Consider the following 23,815-nt stretch of genomic DNA (forward strand, 5'->3'; position numbering starts at 1 on the left):
AATGACAAACAGCAGTGGCCCCAAAACAGATCCTTGTGGTACACCACTAGTAACTGGACTCCAGTCTGAACATTTCCCATCAACCACCACCCTTTGTCTTCTTCCAGCTAGCCAATTTCTGATCCAAATCTCCCTGAATCCCATGCCTCCGTATTTTCTGCAATAGCCTAGTATGGGGAACCTTATCAAACACTTAACTGAAATCCATATACACCACATCAACTGCTTTACCCTCATCCACCTGTTTCGTCACCTTCTCAAAGAACTCTATAAGGTTTGTGAGTCCATTTTTCCTCGCGGATCCTTGTTAATGTCCATCGCCTTCCGCATCTCCATCGAGGCAAGTTGATCACCGTGCTGCAATACCGTCTCCTCCACTTCCTTCAGCGCCTCCCCTTGCTCTCGCACCTCCGCCACTGCACTCGCCACCGCCTTCGTCATTGGGGAAATCGCCTCCTCCATCAGCGCACTCAAAACCTCTCTCATCTCCTTCCTCATTGTCTCCATGTATTTTGTGAACTGCCTTTCGAATTCCTACGGACGTTTTTTTGCTCGCCCTCGACATTTTTCTTCACTGTGCCGCCTCTGTGCCTTCTCCCTGCTTATGCCGCCTCCGTGGACCCTGGGACCAGGCTTAAAGCCCCGAAAATGCTGTTCCCGAATGGAAGCCCTCCATTGTGCGGCCGCCTCCCGCCCGCCGTCACCGGAAGTCCTTGGTTTAATACCTTTTGTAGGCTTTGTAATGGTTCGAAACATGAGTGGCTTGTTGGGCTGTTTCAGAGAGCATTTTAGAAAGTGTCAACCACATTGCTGAGAGACTGGAGTCACATGGAGGCCAGACCAAGTAAGGAGGGCAGATGTCCGGCATTCGTGAACCAGATGTGTTTTCATAGCAATTTGCAATGGTTTCATGGTCACCATTACTGAGACGAGCTTCAAACCAGATTTAATGATGGAATTTAAATTCCACTAGCTGCCGTGGGGGCATTTGAACCCACGTGCCCAGAGCATTAGCCTGGGTCTCTGGATTTCTAGCCCAGTGACATGTTTACATGGGCTGTCTCTGTTATAAATGGGGCTGGGGTTTCAAATACTTAAGCTATTGGGTGTAGACAGATGATTTAATGTGTGTACGCATGAATGTGGATATAATCATGGAGGGATTACATGAAGTTATGTTCTTTAGGACCTTGTGGTTTGTGTGGGGCTCTGAACCCAGTGCTCTTTTTTAAATTTAGAGTACCCACTTATTTTTTTTCTCCAATTAGGGGGCAAATTAGCGTGACCAATCCACCTAACCTGCACATCCGTGGGTTGTGGGGGTGAAACCCACGCAGAAATGGGACTGAGCTGAGGAGACATCTTCACCCAGAGAGTGGTGAATCTGTGGAATTCACTGCCACAGAAAATAGTTGAGGCCAAAACATTGTGTAATTTCTTTTTTTTAAAAACATGTTTCCCCCGTAACAGAAAAGAACAGAACATAAATATATCAATCAAATATACTACAGAACTTATACAATGGGTTTCTCCCACGCATAATAACCCTCCCATATGCTTTTTTACATGTACCCCTAGGGAAAAACCCCTCCCCCACCCGCCCAAATTACCCCCCCACCCCCGGGTTGCTGCTGCTGTTGACCGACCTCATTCTAACGCTCCGCAAGATAGTCTCGGAACGGTTGCCACCGCCTGAAGAACCCCTGCGCAGACCCTCTCAAGGCAAACTTTATCCTCTCCAGCTTAATGAACCCTGCCATGTCATTTATCCAGGCTTCCACACTGGGGGGCTTCGCGTCCTTCCACATGAACAAGATCCTCCGCCGGGCTACCAGGGACGCAAAGGCCAGAATACCGGCCTCTTTTGCCTCCTGCACTCCCAGCTTGTCCGCAACCCCAAATAATGCCAGCTCCCAACTTGGCTTGACCTGGACTTTCACCACCTTGGACATAGTCTTCGCGAAACCCCTCCAGAACCCATCTAGTGCCGGGCACGACCAGAACATGTGGGCGTGATTCGCCGGGCTTCCCGAACACCTCCCGCATCTGTCCTCCACCCCAAAGAACCTACTCCGCCTCGCCCCTATCATATGCGCTCTGTGAATGACCTTAAACTGTATCAGGCTGAGCCTGGCACATGAGGAAGAGGAATTAACCCTACTCAGGGCATCAGCCCACATACCCTCTTCAATCTCCTCCCCCAACTCCTCCTCACACTTGCCCTTCAACTCCTCTACCGAAGCCTCCCCCTCTTCTTTCATCTCCTGATATATCGCTGAAACCTTGCCTTCTCCAACCCATACACCTGAAATCACCCTGTCCTGAATCCCCTGTGCCGGGAGCAACGGGAATTCCCTCACCTGCCGCCTCACAAACGCCCTCACTTGCATATACCTGAACGCATTTCCCGGGGGTAACCCAAACTTCTCCTCCAGCGCCCCTAGGCTCGCAAACGTCCCGTCTATAAACAGGTCGCCCAGCCTTCTGATCCCTGCCTGATGCCAGCTCCGAAACCCCCCGCCCATCCTTCCTGGGACGAACCGATGGTTCTCCCGGATCGGGGACCACACCGAGGCTCCCATCTCACCCCTATGTCGTCTCCACTGCCCCCAGATCTTTAGTGTTGCTGCCACCACCGGACACGTGGTGTACCTTGTCGGCGAGAGCGGCAGCGGTGCCGTCACCAGCGCCCTCAGGCTCGTTCCTTTGCAGGACGCCATCTCCATCCTCTTCCATGCCGCCCCCTCTCCCTCCATTACCCACTTACGGATCATCGCCACGTTGGCTGCCCAATAATAGTCACCCAGATTCGGCAACGCCAGCCCTCCCTGTCCCTACTATGCTCCAGAAACCCCCTCCTTACCCTCGGGGTCTTGTTTGCCCACACAAAACCCATGATGCTCCTACCTACCCGCTTAAAAAAGGCCTTGCTAATCATAATAGGAAGGGACTGGAACACAAAAAGAAACCTCGGGAGGACTATTATTTTAATTGACTGTACCCTGCCCGCTAGCGAGAGTGGCAACACATCCCATCTTTTGAAGTCCTCCTCCATCTGCTCCACCAGCCGAGTCAAATTAAGTTTGTGCAGGGCCCCCCAGCTCCTAGCTACCTGGATCCCCAAGTACCGAAAGCTCCTTTTTCCCCCTCCTCAACGGTAGGTCGTCTATCCCTCTTCCCTGGTCCCCTGGATGCACCACAAAGAGCTCACTTTTCCCTACATTGAGCTTACTAGCCCGAGAAGTCCCCAAACTCCCTTAGGATCCACATGTCCTCCACTGGATCTGCCACGTACAGCAACAGGTCGTCCGCATACAGCGACACCCGATGCTCCTCTCTCCCTCTGACCACCCCCCTCCATTTCCTGGACTCCCTTAATGCCATGGCCAAAGGCTCAATTGCTAATGCAAACGACAGCGGGCACCCCTGCCTTGTCCCTCGATACAGCCGAAAATACTCCGATCTCCGCCAATTCGTCGCCACCGGAGCTCTATATAGGAGCTTAACCCACCTGATAAACCCCTCCCCAAACCCAAACCTCCGCAACACTTCCTAGAGATACTCCCACTCCACCTGGTCAATGGCCTTCTCCGCGTCCATAGCTGCCGCTATCTCTGCCTCTCCCTCCACCGAGGGCATCATAATCACATTGAGGAGCCTCCGCACATTGGTGTTTAGCTGCCTGCCCTTTACAAATCCCGTCTGGTCCTCATGAATCACCCCCGGGACACAGTCCTCAATTCTCGTAGCCAGCACTTTTGCCAGCAATTTAGCATCCACATTGAGGAGCGAGATCGGTCTATACGACCCACATTGCAGTGGGTCCTTGTCCTGCTTCAGGATCAGAGAGATCAGCGCCCCGGACATTGTCGGGGGCAGGGTCCCGTGCCTCATTGAAAGTCCTCACTGGCAATGGGGCTAACAGGTCCGCATACTTCCTGTAAAACTCAACCGGGAACCCATCTGGCCCCGGGGCTTTCCCCGCCTGCATGCTCCCCAGTCCTTTAACCAGCTCCTCCAACCCAATTGGCGCCCCCAAACCAGCCACCTCCTGCTCCTCCACCCTCTGGAACCTCAGTTGATCTAGAAATCGTCGTATCCCCTCTTCCCCCGCTGGGGGCTGAGATCTGTACAGCTCCTCATAAAAGTCCTTAAATGCCTCATTTACTTTCACCGCACTCCGCACCGTAGTTCCCCTGCTATCCTTAACTCCACCTATCTCCCTCACTGCCATCCTCTTACGGAGCTGATGTGCCAGCATCCGGCTCGCCTTCTCCCCATACTCGTACGTCGCCCCCTGTGCTTTCCTCCACTGTGCCTCTGCCTTCCCTGTGTTCAACAGGTCGAATTCTGTCTGGAGACTTCGCCGCTCCCTAAGTAGTCCCTCCTCGGGGGGGCCTCTGCATATATCCTGTCTACCCTTAGGATCTCCCCCACTAACCTCTCCCTTTCCCGCCCTCTCTCTTCTCCCTGTGAGCCCTGATGGAGATTAACTCTCCCCTGACCACCACCTTCAGCGCCTCCCATAATACCCCCACCTGCACCTCCCCATTGTCGTTGGCCTCCAAATACCTTTCAATGCACTCCCGCACACCACCTCATCTGCCAGTAATCCCACATCCAGACGCCACAGCGGGCGTTGGTCCCTCTCCTAACTCCATCCAGTGCGGGGCGTGGTCGGAGATAGCTATGGCCGAGTACTCCATTCCCTCCACTTTCGGGATCAGCGCCCTACTCAAAACAAAAAAATCTATCCGGGAGTAGGCTCTGTACGTGAGAAAAAAAAGAAAATTCCCTGACCAGGGGCCCAGCAAATCTCCACAGATCTACTCTCCCCATCTGGTCCATAAACCCCCTAAGCACCTTGGCCGCAGCCGGCCTCTTCCCCGTCCTAGATCTGGAGCGATCTAATGCTGGGTCCAACACCGTGTTGAAATCCCCCCCCCATTATCAAGCTTCCTGCCTCCAGCTCCGGAATCCGCCCCAACATGAGCTTCATAAATCCAGCATCATCCCAGTTCGGGGCGTATACGTTTACCAACACCACCCACGCCCCTGCAACCTACTGCTCACCAATCACCCTCCATTGTCCACTACAATATTCTTGGCCTCAAACGACACCCGCTTCCCCACCAGTATTGCCACCCCTCTGTTCTTCGCATCCAGACATTGTGTAATTTCAAGAAGGAATTAGATCTAGCTATTGGGGCTAAAGGGATATGGGGGGGAAGGTGGGGTAGTAAACTTGATGATCAGCCATGATGGGAGCAGGTTCGATGGGCCGAATGGCCTCGTCTTGCTTCTGCTTTCTATGTATCAGTGATCTGATCAGTCTGCGGATGCTGTACCCCCCCCTCTGTCACCACACCCTGAACCCCACCACTGATTCATTCGGGTGCATGTGGGACATCCAGCTCCAGGGTAATGTGAGGCGTGTCATGAAAATCGTTTATTGTCACAAGTAGGCTTCAAATGAAGTTACTGTGAAAAGCCCCTAGTCGCCACATTCCGGCGCCTGTTCTGGGAGGCTGGTACGGGAATTGAACCGGGCTGCTGGCCTGCCTACAAAGCCAGCGATTTAACCCTGTGCTAAACCAGCCCCTAGTGAATAGGGAGAGGTGCTTGGGGGAGGGGGTCAATCTCAGGGTGAGGGACCCTCGCCTACTGTCTGCATCTGTTGGGATGTATTAATTGCAGGATGAGTAACAACTCCAGCAGGCTTGGGGGATTTTGTGCCCTTCCCTGGGCTGGGGGGAAGATTATCCTGACTCATTCCTGGTGGATTTCAGGGATTGTTGCTGTTTTTTATTGCTGTGTGTTACACTGGGGCTGGTTGTTGCTGCCCTCTGTGTTTATCACTCTGCTGGTTTCCCCTCCCTGTTAGTTTCTGCGTGTCTTTACGCTTCATTTCCACCCCGCCTGGGTTTTTTTTTTTTCCACCTTTAGTTTTTCTCTGGGGTGCTGGGATAAGGGTCTATTTGCGGTGTATCCACCGGCTGTATTAACCCCCTCCCCGGCTCTCTCTCTCTCTCTCTCTCTGTACATTTCCCGCGTTCTCTCTCTCTCGCTCCCGCCCTCCAGTGTGTGGTTTGAATTTGGCGCCGAAGCTGTGGGTTGTCACAGGATGGGCGGACCAATCACACCTCTGCAACTCTGGGCAACAAGCAGCTCAAAAGCTCCGGGACAGCCGCGCAGACAGAGCCCAGGGAACCTCGGATTTAACCGCGAAATATCCAGGCAGTCAGACTGGGGGAGCCCAGAGCTTTCAAATAAAGCTACATCAAAGCAGGTCAGCCCTCAGGGAAATGCTTCTGACCCGGGGGGCAAACTGTGAATAGATAGGGGGGGGGCGCAGAGAGGATGTGAAGGAAAAGCTGTAAACTTCGGTCAGAATTGAACTCTCTAAATGCTTCAGATTAGTGTCAGTCAGTGTACTTTGTACCTGCCTGGGCTGCATGTCTGAAAACACAAAGTTGCAACACTAAGTGACACACATTTTTTTTTTTTTTGAACAGCCAAAAGCAGACAGGGTGGCGGGTCAGGGAATATCTGTGATGTTTGGGCACTGTAATGTGTCCGATCTTCTGGCCAGTCATTGCCCCCAGGACCCCGGGCTTGTGGTTTCACAGTGACCTTGGGTGATGGGATCTTGAAATCTACTTGAAAAGGCGGCCGGGGTAGATTTGAAAGCTTTCCAAAGGGAATTGGCTACTTAATGTGGGGAGGGCGTGGGGGGGGGGGGGGGGGGTAGAGAGAGAGAGAGGTGGTTGCATTTTCAGGGCAATGAGGGAAGAGGAACTAGAGGGTAAGCCCCATCAAAGAAAATGGCACCGGCCCATTGACATCTTCCAGAGGGTAGTGGACAACAATTGTTTTTTGCCCTGGAGGGATGTGTGGAGCAATTGGGACAAGGTTCTGTCTGTTAATGACCTAGACGTTCGGGGCGCAGTGTCAAAATTTGTCGAGTTTGCGTAAGACTTGGAAATGTTTTTAATATAAATTCATTTACTAGATGTGGGCGTCGCTGGTTAGGTTAACATTTATTGCCCATCCCCAGTTACCCTTCAGAAGGTGGGGGTGAGCTGCCTTCTTGAACCGCTGCAGTCCCTGAGGTGTAGGTACACCCACTGTGCTGTTAGGGAGAGATTTCCAGTATTTTGCCCCAGTGACAGTGAAGGAACGGCCGATATATTTCCAAGTCCGGGTGGTGAGTGACTCTGAGGGGAACCTCCAGGTGGTGATGTTCCCAGGTATCTGCTGCTCTTGTCCTTCTAGATGGTAGTGGGCGTGGGTTGGTAGGTGCTGCCTAAGGAACCTTTGTGAGTTACTGCAGTGCATCTTGTAGATGGTTACACACGGCTGCCACTGTTCGTCGGTGGTGGAGGGAGTGAATGTTTGTGGAAGGGGAGCAATCAAGCGGGGCTGCTTTGTCCTGGGTGATGTTGAGCTTCTTGAGTGTTTTTGGAGCTGCACTCATCCAGGCAAAAGGAGAGATTGCATCACACCCCTCACTTGTGCCTTATGGACAGGGTTGGGGGGGGGGGGGGGGGGTCAGGAGGTGAGTTACGCTCCGTCGGAATCCTAGCCTTTGACCTGCCCTGGTAGCCACAGTATTCATGTAGCTGGTCCAGTTCAGTTTCTGATCAATGGTAAACCCCGCCCCCGATTGTTTATATAAAAATTTAGAGTACCCAATTCTTTTGTTTTCCCCCAATTAAGGGGCAATTTAGCGTGGCTAATCCACCTACCCTGCACATCTTTGGGTTGTGGGAGCGAAACCCACGCAGACACGGTGAGAATGTGAAAACTCCGCACGGACAGTGACCCAGGGCCGGGATCGAACCTGGGACCTCGGCGCCGTGAGGCAGCAGTGTGACCCCCAGGATGTTGACTCTGGGGATTCAGCGATGGTAATGCCAATGAATATCAAGGGGCAATGGTCAGATCCTCTCTTGCAGAAGATCTTGTGTGGCGCGAATGTAACTTGCCAGCCCAAGCCTGGATATTGTCCAGGTCTTGCTGCATTTGGACATGGACTGCTTCATTGTCTGAGGATAAATCACTGAGCAAGCTAGAGGGAGAGCACAAGAAAATTTGGCATGTCACTACGACCCACACCAATTGGTATGGAGCTTGCTCTGCCCAAGACCGCAGGAAACTACAAAAGGTCGTGAATGTAGCCCAGTCCATCATGCAAACCAGCCTCCCATCCATTGACTCGATCTACAATTCCCGCTGCCTCAGAAAGGCAGCCAGCATAATGAAGGACCCCACGCACCCCGGACATACTCTCTTCCACCTTCTCCCGTTCAGGAAAAAGATACCAAAGTTTGAGGTCGCGTACCAACCGACTCAAGAACAGCTTCTTCCCAATTGCCATCAGACGTTTGAATGGACCGACCTTGTATTAAGTTGATTTTTTTTCTCTACGCCTTGCTATAACTAACATTATTGAAGAATGAAGGGATTAAGGGTTATGGTGTTCGGGCTGGAAAGTGGAGCTGAGTCCACAAAAGATCAGCCATGATCTCATTGAATGGTGGAGCAGGCTCGAGGGGCCAGATGGCCTACTCCTGCTCCTAGTTATGTTCTTATTATATTCTGCATTATATTCCTTCCTTCCCTATGTACGGTGTGCATTGTTTGTACAGCAGGCAATAAACAATGCTTTTCACTGTATACTGATACATGTAATAAATCAATTCAAAATGGATATGGGTGGAAAAGTGCTGATGTAATGCTGAGGTGTGCAGTGCAGCTACATGATTTTTTTACCTGAAATCCTTTTTGTTTCATTTTTGCAGCTCAGGGTTGTTTTAATGGCTCTCTGTTCCCCCTCCAGTTTTGATGAATAAACCAAGGGTGATAAAATTCTGTTCGGATTTCTGACATTGGTATTTTGTAAATCTGTCATTTTAAATATGTTCCGACTATTCAGGGCGTCAGAAAGTTTGGAACTTTGTCAGATAGTGAGAGCAGGGACCGACTGCGATTGGAGGAGCCGCCAGTATGGGAGATGTGGAACTGCCCCTCCAATCACCTATTCTGTAACTCCCAAACTGGCTGCTCCAGCTCCTCCACTCACAGGTTCCCATCCTCCTCCTCTTGCTTCTCATTCAGTGACGGAATCTGGCTGGAGGAGCAGTTATGGTGGGAGAGTGGCACGGTGACTCAGTGGTTCGCACTGCAGCCTCACGGTGCCGAGGTCCCAGGTTCGATCCCGGCTCTGCGTCACTGTCCGTGTGGAGTTTGCACATTCTCCCCGTGTTTGCGTGGGTTTCGCCCCCACTGGCTTGGCCTATTCGGGACATCTATCCGAGCCCTGGTGCCAGAGTCCTATCCGTTGGGGTGGAGACTTGCTCTTTCCTGGCGGTGCAGATCCAAGTGGCAGCGGCTGAGGAGGAGCCTAGTGGGCCCGCTGATGGGGGCAGTGGCAAGAACGAGGTGGAGACAACCAGGTGGAGAATGAGGAGTGGGATCAAAGGGGGAGGGAAGGGAGGGTTGAGTGGGTGGGTTTGAGTGTGGAGGCAGGAAAGTCCCATGTGAGTGGGAGGGAGTGCATGGGTCAGGAAGAAGGGGGTTTGAGAAGAGGTTATTTCTTCAAGTGCTGCTGAACTAAAGCACAAGGGAGCAGTATTTTGAGCAAATATTTTGAATGCCCAGTCTGGGGGCGAGGGATACCCCCTCCCAGACTCTTCCCTCACCCGGTCACTTTACACTCTTACAGCACTCCCTCACCGGTCACTTTACACTCTTACATAACATAAGAACTAGGAACAGGAGTAGGCCATCTGGCCCCTCGAGCCTGCTCCGCCATTTAAATGAGATCATGGCTGATCTTTGTGGACTCAGCTCCACTCTCCGGCCCGTACACCATATCCCCTAATCCCTTTATTCTTTAGAAAGGTATCTATCTTTTTCTTAAAAACGTTTAAAGAAGGAGCCTCAACTGCTTCACTGGGCGAGGAATTCCAGAGATTCACAACCCTTTGGGTGAAGAAGTTCCTCCTAAACTCGGTCCTAAATCTACTTCCCCTTATTTTGAGGCTATGCCCCCTAGTTCTGCTTTCCCCGACCAGTGGAAACAACCTGCCCGCATCTATCCTATCTATTGGATAGGATAGATCCTAGGGCAGCACGGTAGCATTGTGGATAGCACAATTACTTCACAGCTCCAGGGTCCCAGGTTCGATTCCTGGCTTGGGTCACTGTCTGTGCGGAGTCTGCACATCCTCCCCTTGTGTGCGTGGGTTTCCTCCGGGTGCTCTGGTTTCCTCCCACAGTCCAAAGATGTGCAGGTTAGGTGGATTGACCATGATAAATTGCCCTTGGTGTCCAAAATTGCCCTTAGTGTTGGGTGGGGTTACTGGGTTATGGGGATAGGGTGGAGGTGTTCACCTTGGGTAGGGTGCTCTTTCCAAGAGCCGGTTAAGACTCGATGGGCCGAATGGCCTCCTTCTGCACTGTAAATGCTATGCTATGATAAGAATTCCCTTCATAATTTTATATGTTTCAATAAGATCCCCCCGCTCTATTTGGAGTTGCGGAAGAGCCGGGAGTGCAGGAGGCGAAAGAGGCCGACGTTGTGGCCTTTGCGTCCCTAGTAGCCCGGCGCAGGATCCTACTCATGTGGAAGGAGGTGAAACCCCCCGGACTGGAGGCCTGGGTAAATGATAATGCGGGGTTCATTAAACTGGAGCAGATAAAGTTTGCCCTGAGAGGATCGGCTCAAGGGTTCACCAGGCGGTGGCAGCCATTTCTCGACTACCTAGGGGAACGTTAGAGGGAAGACAGATGACCAGCAGCAGCAACCCAGGGGGGGGGGGGGTTAGTTTAGGTCAAAGATAAAGGGGTTTTGTTACTTGTGTATTGTTTAAAATTTCTGTATTATTGTTGCGTTTGCTTTGTAAGAGGGGGAAAATTGTTGTTTGGGAAAAAAATTTCAATAAAACATTTATAAAATAAAAAAATAAGATCCCCCCGCATCCTTCTAAACTCCAATGAGTACAGTCCCAGTCTACTCAACCTCTCGTCATAATCTAATCCCCTCAACTCTGGGATCAACCTAGTGAACCTCCTCTGCACTCCCTCCAGTGCCAATATGTCCTTTCTCAGGTAAGGAGACCAAAACTGAACACAATACTCCAGATGTGGCCTCACCAACACCTTATACAATTGCAGCATAACCTCCCTAGTCTTGAACTCCATCCCTCTAGCAATGAAAGACAAAATTCGATTAGCCTTCTTAATCACCTGTTGCACCTGCACACCAACCTTTTGCGACTCGTGCACCAGCACACCCAGGTCCCTCTGCACAGCAGCATGTTTTAACATCTTACCGTTTAAATAATAATCCATTCTGCTGTTATTCCTCCCAAAATGGATAGCCTCACACTTGGCAACATTGAATTCCATCTGCCAGACCCTAGCCCATTCACCTAACCTATCCAAATCCTTCTGCAGACTTCCAGTATCCTCTGCACTTTTTGCTTTACCACTCATCTTCGTGTCGTCTGCAAACCTTGCCACGTTGCACTTGGTCCCCAACTCCAAATCATCGATGTAAATTGTGAACAACTGCGGGCCCAACACTGATTCTTGAGGGACCCCACTAGTTACAGGTTGCCAACCAGAGAAACACCCATTTATCCCCACTCTCTGCTTTCTGTTAGTTAACCAATCCTCTACCCATGCTACCACTTTACCCTCAATGCCATGCATCTTTAGTTTATGCAGCAACCTTTTGTGTGGCACCTTATCAAAAGCTTTCTGGAAATCCAGATATACCACATTCATTGGCTCCCCGTTATCTACTGCACTGGTAACGGCCTCAAAAAATTCTACCAAATTAGTCAGACACGACCTACCCTTTGTGAACCCATGCTGCGTCTGCCCAATGGGACAATTTCCCTCCAGGTGCCCCTTAATGATAGGTTTCCTCCTTAATGATAGATTCCAGCATTTTCCCTACAACCGGTAGTTAAGCTTACCGGCCTATAATTACCTGCTTTCTGCCGACCTCCTTTTTTAAACAGTGGTGTCACGTTTGCTACTTTCCAATCCTCTGGGACCACCCCAGAGTCTTGTGAATTTTGATAAATTATCACTAGTGCGTTTACAATTTCCCTAGCCATCTCTTTTAACACTCTGGGATGCATCCCATCAGGGCCAGGAGACTTGTCTACCTTTAGCCCCATTAGCTTGCCCAATACTGCCTCCTTAGTGATTACAATCATCTCAAGGTCCTCACCTATCATATCTTTATTTCCATCAGTCACTGGCATGTTATTTGTGTCTTCCACTGTGAAGACTGACCCAAAAAACCTGTTCAGCTCCTCAGCCATTTCCCCGTCTCCTATTATTAAATCTCCCTTCTCCTCTTCCAAAGGACCAATATTTACCTTAGCCACTCTTTTTTGTCTTATATATTTGTAGAAGCTTTTACTATCTGCTTTTATGTTCTGAGCCAGTTTACTTTCATAGTCTACCTTACTCTTCTTTATACCTTTTTTAGTAGCTTTCTGTTGCCCCCTAAAGACTTCCCAGTCCTCTAGTCTCCCACTAATTTTTGCCACTTTGTATGTTTTTTCCTTCAATTTGATACTCTCCCTCACCTCCTTAGATATCCACGGTCGATTTTTCCCCTTTCTACCGTCTTTCATTTTTGTCGGTATGAACCTTTCCTGAACACTGTGAAAGATCTCTCGGAAGGTTCCTCAACTGCTTCACCATGAAGTCTTTGCTCCCAGTCTACCTTAGCTAGTTCTTCTCTCATCCCATTGTAATCGCCTTTGTTTAAGCACAAAACACTAGTGTTTGATTTTACCTTGTCACCCTCCAACTGTATTTTAAATTCCACCATATTGTGGTCGCTCCTTCCAAGAGGATCCCGAACTATGAGATCATTAATCAATCCAGCCTCAGTACACAGGACCAGATCTAGGACCGCTTGTTCCCTTGTAGGTTCCATTACATACTGTTCCAGGAAATTATCCCGGACACATTCTATAAACTCCTCCTCAAGGCTGCCTTTACCAACCTGGTTAAACCAATCGATATGCAGATTAAAATCTCCCATGATAACCGCTGTACCATTTCTACATGCATCCGTTATTTCTTTGCTTATTGCCTGCCCTACCATCCTGTTGCTATTTGATGGCCTATAGACTACTCCTATCAGTGACCTTTTCGCCTTACTATTCCTGATTTCCACCCAAATTGATTCAACCTTGTCCTCCATAGCACCAATATCATCCCTTAGTATTGCCCGGATGCCATCCTTGAACAACAAAGCTGCACCACCGCCCTTACCGTCCATTCTATCCTTTTGTATAGTCTGATACCCTTGGATATTTAACTCCCAGTCGTGACCATCTTTTAACCATGTTTCAGTAATGGCCACTAAATCAAAGTCATTCACGATGATTTGCGCCATCAACTCATTCACCTTATTCCGTATACTACGAGCATTCAGGTAAAGTACACTTATGCTGTTTTGTATGTCTTTGTTATGAATCCTATCACCTTGATCAGTAATTTTTCACAAATTATTTTTCCTCTTACCTTTCTCCTAATTTTCCTTGTCTTTGAACCTGTCACGTAACCTGCGTTAACCATTATACTGTCCATAGTTTTACCCTTCCCTTCCCCCCAACTTGCTAGTTTAAAGTCCTTGTGACCAACCTATTTATCCTATTCGCTAGAACACTGGTCCCAGAATGGTTCAGGTGAAGACCGTTCCAACGGTACAGGTCCCTCCTGCCCCAGTACTGATGCCAATGCCCCATGAAATGGAATCCCTCTTTCCCGCACCACTCCTTACAGCGCTCCCTCACCCAGTCACTTTACACTTGTAGCGCTCCCTCACCCGGTCACTTTACACTTACAGCGCTCCCTCACCCAGTCACTTTACACTCTTACAGCGCTCCCTCACCCAGTCACTTTACACTTGCAGCGCTCCCTCACCCAGTCACTTTACACTTACAGCGCTCCCTCACCCAGTCACTTTACACTTACAGCGCTCCCTCACCCAGTCACTTTACACTTACAGCGCCCCCTCACCCAGTCACTTTACACTCTTATAGGACTTCCGTTTTCCGGGTTTATTTTCTTTGACCCAAACATATCCTGGGAAGTGATTCTTTTTTTTTTTAAGGATGAACGCATAGGTGATATAAAATAGAAGTGCATAACTAGAATTCAGAAGTAGAGGAACCTGGGGTCGACACCTAGGGAAGGCTGTGAAGGCATTACAGTGGGAGCAGAAAAGATTTGAGGATGAGACGCTACAGTTATGTTGATGGATTGTAAAGATTGTGGTTCTAGTCTAGATTAGGTGGGATTGCTGGGTTTACAGGGATAAGGTGGAGGTGAGGCCTTGGGTATGGTGCTCTTTCCAAGGGCTGTGCAGACCTGATGGGCTGATGGCCTCCTGCACTGTAAATTCCATGATTTTAGTCCTTGGACATCCCACCACCCACACTCTACTCTCCTCCCAGACCCGAGGGATGAGTCCCGGCTGGAAGCCAGAGTGACGTGACTTTGTCCTGACTGAATTCATTGAAATTTAGCAGTTTTATGGTTGCTGAACCCACCCTCTTCTCCTTTCACCCCACCAAGAAATGCACTTATTTTTACATAAAATGAATTCATTCTGTGATTAAAATGCTTGTAAATCAAGTACTTTGCAGCTGCTGTGTGTTTGATTAGAGAGATTTGTCCTTTCTGTGTATAGTGATACCTCCCAAGTTAGTTATTCTCTGCACTGCCTCTATTGACCCCCCTGATTCCAGACATGAAGGGGATTTGTCTTATGAAGAGAGATTGAACAGTTTCATAGAACATACAGTGCAGAAGAGGCCATTCGGCCCATCGAGTCAGCACCGACCCACTTAAGCCCTCACTTCCACCCTATCTCCGCCACCCAGTAACCCCTCCTACCCTTTTTGGACACTAAGGGCAATTTATCATGGCCAATCCACCTAACCTGCACATCTTTGGACTGTGAAACTGGAGCACCTGGAGGAAACCCACGCAGACACGGGGAGAACGTGCAGACTCCACACAGACAGTGACCCAGTGGGGAATCGAACCTGGGACCCTGGCGCTGTGAAGCCACAGTGCTAACCACTTGTGCTACCGTGCTGCCCAATCCTCTCGAGTTTAGAAAAATGAGGGGAGATCAAATTGAGGTATACACTCCCGGCTCCAGGTCACTGTCTGTGTGGAGTTTGCACGTTCTCCCTGTGTTTGCATGGGTTTCGCCCCCACAACCCAAAGATGTGCAGGGTAGGTGGATTGGCCACGCTAAATTCCCCCTTAATTGGGAAAAATGAATTGGGTACTCTAAATTTTTTGTTTTTATAAAAAAAAAAGGAAAATTGAGGTATACAAGATGATGAAAGGTATGGGTAGGGAGAGAAAAGAGCTAACGTTTCGAGTCTGATGACTCTTTGTCAAAGAGTCATCGGACTCGAAACGTCAGCTCTTTTCTCTCCCTATAGATGCTGCCAGATTGGCTGAGATTTTCCAGCATTTTCTCTTTGGTTTCAGATTCCAGCATCTGCAGTAATTTGCTTTTATGATGAAATGTTTGGAGCAGATGCTTCCTCTTGTGGGGCATTCTAAAACGAGAGGTCACCGTCTCAGGATAAAGGGGTACCAACAGAGATGAGGAGAAACGACTTCTCCCAAAGGGTTGCGAATCTGTGGAATTTGCTACCCCAGAGTGCGGTGGAGGCTGGGACAGTGAGGAAATTTGCGGAGGCGTTGAGACAAGAGTTTTAATTAGTAACGTGTTGAAGGGGCAGGACGGTGGAGTTGAGGCCAGGGTGAGATCAGCCATGACCACGTTGATCGATGGAGAAGGCTCGAGAGGCTAAACTCGTTAGCATGTTCTAAGAAAGAACTATTCTGTCCAATTCCACCTTCCAGCTCTTGTCTGTAGTCCTGTCGGTAACAACACCAAATCAAGGGTGAAGGGGATGAGAAACATATCAGCCACGATCAAATAGCAGAATAGACACAATGGGCTGATGGTCTAATTCTGCTCCTATACTTTCTAGTCTGCCACCTAAACTGTCAGACTGCTTATCTGTTTGCAGCCCTGGTGAAGAGATTCTGTCTCTAATTAAATATTTGGAAGCTCAATAGTTGTTTTCAGTCCTAACCACAAACTCTGCTCCCTCACTACTGACTCCATCCCTCTCCTTTTTGAGGCTGACCTAAACTCTGGAATTCACTCCCTAATTCTCTCTGGTCACTCCCTTTCCTACTTTAAGACTTCCCCCTAACACCATTGAAGTGCCTTGAAAACATTTTTTGTCCCCAAAGAATCCCTACAGTACTGAAGGAGGCCATTTGGCCCATTGAGTCTGCACTGACCCTCTGAAAGAGCGCTCTACAGTGGCCCAATCCCCCACCCTATCCCCGTAAACCTATAACCCCATCTAACCGTTGGGCACTGAGGGGCAATTTAGCACTAGGTTGGCAGGCTGGCAGTGTTTAGCACTGCTGCCTCTCAGTGCTAAGAACGCGGGTTCGATTCCGACCTTGGGTGACTCTCTGTGGAGTTTGCACGTTCTCCCCATGTCTGTGAGATTCCTCCGGATGCTCCGGTTTCGTCCTGCAGTCCAACAATGCAGGTTGGGTCGATTGGCCATGCTAAATTGCCCCCTAATTGAGGGGAAAAAAATAATTGGGTGCTCTAAATTTTTTTTTTTTTTTTTAAAAGGTGCTATCTAAATTCAAGTTATTGTTGATTGCCTAATGGAAGGAGACATGTTTAATCTTTTAATGTTTTCTTGTGCAGATGGTCGTCAGGAGCGAGTCATGTTTGACAAGATAACTTCCAGGATACAGAAACTGTGCTATGGCCTGAACCCTGATTTTGTGGATCCAGTGAGTGGCTCATGAATTATTTTCTGTTGTGATTGGTCTGAAATCATCATTCGGAAGTAACTGACAGTTGTTTCTATGATTTAATGCCATAAATATGCTGCCTGCAATTTACTGAACCATAGAAAGTGTAAAGAGAAACTTGCATTTATGTAGTGCCTTTCATGAGCTTAGAATATCCAAAAGTGCAATGAAGTACTTCTGACTTGTCACTGTGTTGTAGGCATTGGGGGAACCTATCTGCTCAAAATCCAGTAGTTGCAAAAGATCTTATGACCTGAATTTGAAAAAGAGTAGAAGTTTACCCCACATGCACCCCCAACCACATACACCGACACACAGACAGTTATACAGACCTGCTCAATATTTATTCCTGAATACTTAACTGCTGTGTAATTCAAAAAGTTCGAAGCTTGGACATATTTCTTTTGTTTGCAGAGGATGCGTGTTACTTCTATCAAGCATAAATGAGCCATGTTGTGAGCTCGGCTGGTTATCTTAAATTGATTGTTAGTGTAGCTGTTGGTATGCTCAGGATTGTTCAGCAAGTGCTGCTGTACTGTAGATATTTTGTGTTTTGCACACCCTTTTTTGAATTACCGAGGCGCTTGTGAGCCTATATTTCCCCATTATGTTCGCCATCACCATGCGTCGGCCAATTAGAGTTGACTTGGCAACCAATTAGCACCCATTTCTCCTGTAGTAGAAATTGAATTGTTTGAAATTTGGCATTCTTGCATTTGTCCTGGGGAGCCAAGACGAAAAACTTTGACAACCTGTCTCTCTTTTCGGCAATATTCAAGTTCTGTACTACCAAGCGAATGTTCATTGCTGCTTTGGCAAGGAGCAGTAGGGGATTGTTATTTGGGTGATCTGTGGCCCCTGAAGAAGTTTTGTTCAAATTAAAAATTCAACATTTCTTGTGTGTTTTCTGCACCAATTGATGATTCCGAATTGTGCATTGTGTAACCCTGCTGAGATGGTTTTAATTGTCTTTTAGGCACAGATTACGATGAAGGTGATTCAGGGCCTGTACAGTGGTGTTACCACCGTTGAGCTAGACACGCTAGCAGCAGAAACCGCTGCTACCATGACCACCAAACATCCTGACTATGCCATTCTGGCTGCCAGGATTGCGGTCTCCAACCTCCACAAAGAAACCAAGAAGGTGTTCTGTGGTGAGTAATACTTTAAAAAAATGTTTTCCAATTAAGGGGCAATTTAGCGTGGCCAATCCACCCACCCTGCACATCTTTGTGTTGTGGGGGTGTGACCCACGCAGACACGGGGAGAATGTGCAAACTCCACACGGAGAGTGACCCGGGGCTGGGAACGAAATCGGCGCGGTGAGGCAGCAATACTAACCACCGTGCAGCCCTGTGGTGAGTAATACTTGATATGAACACGAGAATCCTTTACCAGTGTGGCAACAGCATGTATCTCAACAGTTGCGCTTTGTTCTATACGTCTTCGTCATTTGTGGCACTGACCAGACGCACAGGCCAAGCTTCTGACTGCCAGATGTTGTTGGAATGCACCTGGATCAAACACTCCCAAGGCACGGTGGCACAGTGCTCAGCACTGCTGCCTCACAGTACCAGGGACTCGGTTCAATTCCGGCCTCGAGTGACTGTGTGGGGCTTGCACGTTCTCCCCGTGTCTGCGTCGGCTTCTTCCTGGTGCTCCGGTTTCCTCCCACAGTCGAAAGATTTGCAAGTTAAGTGGATTGGCCATGCTAAATGTTTTCCTTGGGGTCCAAAGTTCGGCAGGTTTGGTGGGGTTACAGGATTATGGCACTGTCCCCATCAAACACTGCCAGGACAGGTACAGCACGGGGTTAGATACAGAGTAAAGCTCCCTCTACACTGTCCCCATCACACACTCCCAGGACAGGTACAGCACGGGGTTAGATACAGAGTAAAGCTCCCTCTACACTGTCCCCATCAAACACTCCCAGGACAGGTACAGCACGGGGTTAGATACAGAGTAAAGCTCCCTCTACACTGTCTCCATCAAACACTCCCAGGACAGGCACAGCACGGGGTTAGATACAGAGTAAAGCTCCCTCTACACTGTCCCCATCAAACACTGCCAGGACAGGTACAGCACGGGGTTAGATACAGAGTAAAGCTCCCTCTACACTGTCTCCATCAAACACTCCCAGGACAGGCACAGCACGGGGTTAGATACAGAGTAAAGCTCCCTCTACACTGTCCCCATCAAACACTCCCAGGACAGGTACAGCACGGGGTTAGATACAGAGTAAAGCTCCCTCTACACTGTCGCCATCAAACACTCCCAGGACAGGTACAGCACTGGGTTAGATACAGAGTAAAGCTCCCTCTACACTGTCCCCATCAAACACTCCCAGGACAGGTACAGCACTGGGTTAGATACAGAGTAAAGCTCCCTCTACACTGTCCCCATCAAACACTTCCAGGACAGGTACAGCACAGGGTTAGATACAGTGTAAAGCTCTCTCCACACTGTCCACATCAAACACTCCCAGGACAGGTACAGCACTGGGTTAGATACAGAGTAAAGCTCCCTCTACACTGTCCCCATCAAACACTTCCAGGACAGGCACAGCACGGGGTTAGATACAGAGTAAAGCTCCCTCTACACCGTCCCCATCGAACACTCCTATGACAGGTACAGCACTGGGTTAGATACAGAGTAAAGCTCCCTCTACACCGTCCCCATCGAGCACTCCCAGGACAGGTACAGCACTGGGTTAGATACAGAGTAAAGCTCCCTCTGCACTGTCCCCATCAAACACTCCCAGGACAGGTACAGCACTGGGTTAGATACAGAGTAAAGCTCCCTCTACACTGTCCCCATCAAACAGTCCCAGGACAGGTACAGCACGGGGTTAGATACAGAGTAAAGCACCCTCTGCTTGTGCCTTAGCACAAATGGCAAAGTTTGGTCTGATTTTACAAACCAGTAATTTCTTTTGTTTGAAATTGCTTTGTGTATGCGGGGACCTGGGTAACTAGTAGGTTGTCCTTATTGCTAGTACGTTTAGACCTGGTTTGGGGGAAATCACGTTTTGTCTGGTATCTGTTTTCTTTTGCAGAGGTCATGGAAGATTTGTTTAATTATGTGAACCCTCTCACCCACAATCCCTCGCCCATGATTTCCAAGGAAACCCTGGACATTGTCCTGGAAAACAAAGATGTAAGTACTTTGCTGCTCTGGGTGTGGTGGGGGGCGGGGGATTCTGGCTCCCCATTAGACACTGAATCTGTTATAATGTTATGGTGCTCAGACTGTCACGACCCAGGAGTAATCCTGCATTTGTGCTAATTACAGTTGGGGGGGGGGGTCTACTGTGGTTGCAGCAATTGGCCTCAGTACCCTATGGTTATGGAAGTCCGAATCCCTGATTTCCTATCCAGTGACTGAAGCTGGGTAACACAGTAACCATCACAAGGTGCCAGTGCCTGGTGAACTGTGCAGTGCAGAGTGTCTGTCTGCAGGTATGTGGTGCTTGTAGGACTGATGAATTCTAGAATTTCACTAAAGTGATGCTATTTTTCTCGTTTAGCGCTTGAATTCTGCCATTATCTATGACCGGGACTTCTCTTACAATTTCTTTGGATTCAAGGTGAGTTTGTTGAGGAGCTGCTCAATTTATGACATTGCCTTTGTGTGTTGTTTGCTTATTGATACAATATCTTTTTGCAGACACTGGAACGTTCCTATCTGCTAAAGATCAATGGAAAAGGTACGTCTGGTCTGCTCTTGTTTATTAGTGGTGATTGCTAGATAATAATCGAGGTTGGACATCTCCCTGGGTCTCTTTTCTGAGGATGTGTTGGCAGTGCAGAGGGTCAGAGACCCATCACTCCCCTTGGGACCAACATTTCAATCCTTATCAGGCGATGCTCCATCTCTGTTTGGATGTTGGGTTGATGCCATTTTGCTTCTGGGACCTGGTTTTCCATTGAGCAGAGAGTGGGGTGATGATTTAATTCACTTCTGTTGTGAGAGGTGTAATACCTCTATCCCCCTTGAGCCTGAACAGGCAGAGCACTGGATTAATTCCCTTCACATGATAAACCTCTAAACTAGTTTCTGTGACAAAATGGTGGCCGGCAGCTCACGTTTCCTGTGTCAATTTTGTTTCTGCGGGAGGTTTGTGCTGAGAATTCTCTGTGCAGCGAATATAGTTTGGCTGATACAGGGCATCTACATAGTGGTGTCATACGGCTCTACTTCCTGCACCTTTCCTGCATCAACTGTCTTGTGCCCTGTCCCATGATACCCAAGTTAATGTACCAGTTTAGTGTTGAGCTCTCACATCAGTGGAACAGCCCTTGAAAATGGAGGGGTTGTTTGCTGCTTGTTCGGTTAGCCTCAACATGAGTAGAACTTGTTTCCTAAAAGATATCGTGTAAATCCCATGGCCGCACCCGATTCATTGCCAGTCTCTTACTTCTGCATCAACTGATCCACTGCCAAGTAGTGTTTAACACGGGCTCTTGTTTTTCAGTGGCAGAGCGTCCTCAGCACATGCTTATGAGGGTTGCTGTTGGAATCCACAAGCGTGACATTGATGCTGCCATTGAAACGTACAACCTGTTGTCTGAGCGATGGTTCACTCATGCCTCTCCCACGCTGTTCAACGCGGGCACCAACCGGCCCCAACTCTCCAGGTAATGCGCTGCTCTCGACTTTACCTCCTCATTGTTTCCGAGGTCTGAACCTTATTCTTTTTAGGCTGTTTCCTTGTCCTTGCAGTTCTCCCCATTGAAACCAAACCTCGAGCTCCTTCTGCTTCCCCTTCCTCCTCCAATCTATGAGCTTTTCTAAACCCAGCCTTGCCTTCTGATTACTGGATGTGCTTCGTGTTTCCCATATCGCCTCAATCTCTGTTGTCCTAGACAGTGTCTTTAGTCTTTCATGCAAGGGGAGCTGAACCAGGGCACCTTGGCCATGAGTTAATATAGTGGTGAATAAGTTTATAGTTAATTGGGGTGATGTTCATTATTAGCATTTGTGCACTTTGGCGTCTTGTAAGATTATTGAACGCATCAATCCCCTAGTCGTTACATTCTGGCGCCTGTTCGGGTCCATTGAGGGAGAATTAGAATGTCCAAATCACCTAACAGCACGCCTTTCGGGACTTGTGGCAGGAAACCGGAGCATCCGGAGGAAACCCACGCAGACACTGGGAGAACGTGCAGACTCCGCACAGACAGTGACCCAAGCCGGGAATCGAATCTGGGACTCCTGGCGCTGTGAAGCAACAGTGCTAACCGCTGTGCTACCGTGCCGCCCAACAAAGCTCCCCGTCAGGGAATTGAACCCCAGCCTCCCGCATGACAGGCGGGGATACTAACCACTATACTAATGAGGATATGCAGACCACCATCTTGCCTTCCTCCAACATTCTTCACTGTTTGAAGTTAAAGCTTGGTGTTGGGTAACAGCTGCTCTCTGATTCATCTCGGAGGTGGCAGTGTGCTGGTGTTACTGTGAGGGGTAAACAGCGGCCTGGGAGAATGTGCTGCTGGCATCGAGTCCAACCCACAACGTGGCAGCTGGGAAATTTAACTTCCGTTCGTAAATATGGAGTAAAAGCTCGTCTCATTATTAATGATGATGAAACTACAGTAACAGATGGTTATAAAATTCTGTTCATATATAATAAGTCCTTTTGGGAGGGAAACTTGCTGCCCTTGCAGTGGGTGGACATGTGATTCGAGACCCATTGTAATGTGGTTCACTCTGAAATGGTCTAGCAAGCAGCTTCGTCATGCCAAACGGCTACAGAAAAATGCACCGGAGCTGTGCTTTCATTATGTGAACTGCAGTGGTTCAAGGAAATGGCCCAACACCAACTCGAGGACAATTAGAAATGGGCGACAAATTCTGGCCGTGCCAGTGATGCTGACATCCTGTGAACAGAAACCTGGATTTTATTTTCTGCTCGTGACCTGCGCAATGGACCCTTGGTCAGGAAGCGACGCACCTCCCTCCTCTCTCATTCCTATTCACCCACTGGCCTGACTTTGCATTGCAGCTGCTTTTTGCTGGCTATGAAGGATGACAGCATCGAAGGGATTTACGACACCTTGAAGCAGTGCGCTCTGATTTCCAAGTCTGCTGGCGGGATTGGCGTTGCTGTGAGCTGTATCCGAGCGACAGGCAGCTACATTGCAGGCGTGAGTATGAAGCACCAGCAGTTTGCACGTCTGAGGGGGTGGGCAGTGGCAGCCACACTATGAGAGGGCACAGAGCACTCATTGCATTGCAGCAGGAGTATTTGACTGCTCTGCTTTGGTGTTTCTGCTCCACACAAGCCTCCTCCTGCTGCTCTTCCTCTCAATATATCCTTCTGTTTCTTTCTCGTGTTTACCCAGCTTCCCCTTCAAAGTAGCTGTGATATTCACCTCAATCGTTCCATGTGGTTGAAGGTTTCACAACCTCACCAATCTCTGGGGAAAGAGGTTTCTCCTGCAATCCCTATGGATTTATTTGTAGGTGTTTTGTACGTACGGCCCCTAACTCTGATTGCCCACCATATAGTTAGATTAGAGCAGGGGTTAGGTGATAGGATGGGGCGGGGGGGGGTGTAGTCGTTCTGCTGACGGGGATGGAAACTGGGCATGGCAGCAGTGAGAAGGTCATGGGTGGAGCCGGTCAGGAGGCGGACCAGATGAAGCGCGACACATGGCTGGAGGGCTGGCCAAGGAAAGGGGATGGCTGATCGGCAAGGGGGGGGGGGGGGGGGGGGGCGAAGTGCCCCCCAATCAGGCTGATCACCTGGAACGTTAGAGGGTTAAACGGGCCAGTGAAGAGGACGCGTGTGTTTGTGTACCTGCGGGTTCTGAAGGAGGACATAGTCTTGCTGCAGGAGACGCACCTGAAAGGGGCAGACCAGGTTAGGTTAAGGAAGGGCTGGGTCAGT

The 23,815-nt window shown here is 49.2% G+C and overlaps 1 protein-coding gene across 3 annotated transcripts in view; it reads left to right on the plus strand.

Moving 5' to 3' along the window:
• The window catches only part of rrm1 (ribonucleotide reductase M1 polypeptide), a 66,466-nt gene that overhangs the window by 9,585 nt on the left and 33,066 nt on the right, over positions 1-23,815 (plus strand). For 2 of the 3 annotated variants that reach the window (XM_072477528.1, XM_072477529.1), the window contains exons 3-9: positions 16,811-16,899; positions 17,897-18,074; positions 19,976-20,076; positions 20,447-20,506; positions 20,587-20,626; positions 21,395-21,557; positions 22,928-23,069. In XM_072477528.1, coding sequence (XP_072333629.1) covers positions 16,811-16,899; positions 17,897-18,074; positions 19,976-20,076; positions 20,447-20,506; positions 20,587-20,626; positions 21,395-21,557; positions 22,928-23,069 — 773 coding nt within the window. Of the gene's footprint in view, positions 1-6,118; positions 6,290-16,810; positions 16,900-17,896; positions 18,075-19,975; positions 20,077-20,446; positions 20,507-20,586; positions 20,627-21,394; positions 21,558-22,927; positions 23,070-23,815 lie in introns of those variants that run through there. The other variant, XM_072477530.1, reaches the window with a different exon arrangement.

Source organism: Scyliorhinus torazame, chromosome 15 (genome assembly GCF_047496885.1).
Source record: "Scyliorhinus torazame isolate Kashiwa2021f chromosome 15, sScyTor2.1, whole genome shotgun sequence".
Classification (NCBI taxonomy): Eukaryota; Metazoa; Chordata; class Chondrichthyes; order Carcharhiniformes; family Scyliorhinidae; genus Scyliorhinus; species Scyliorhinus torazame.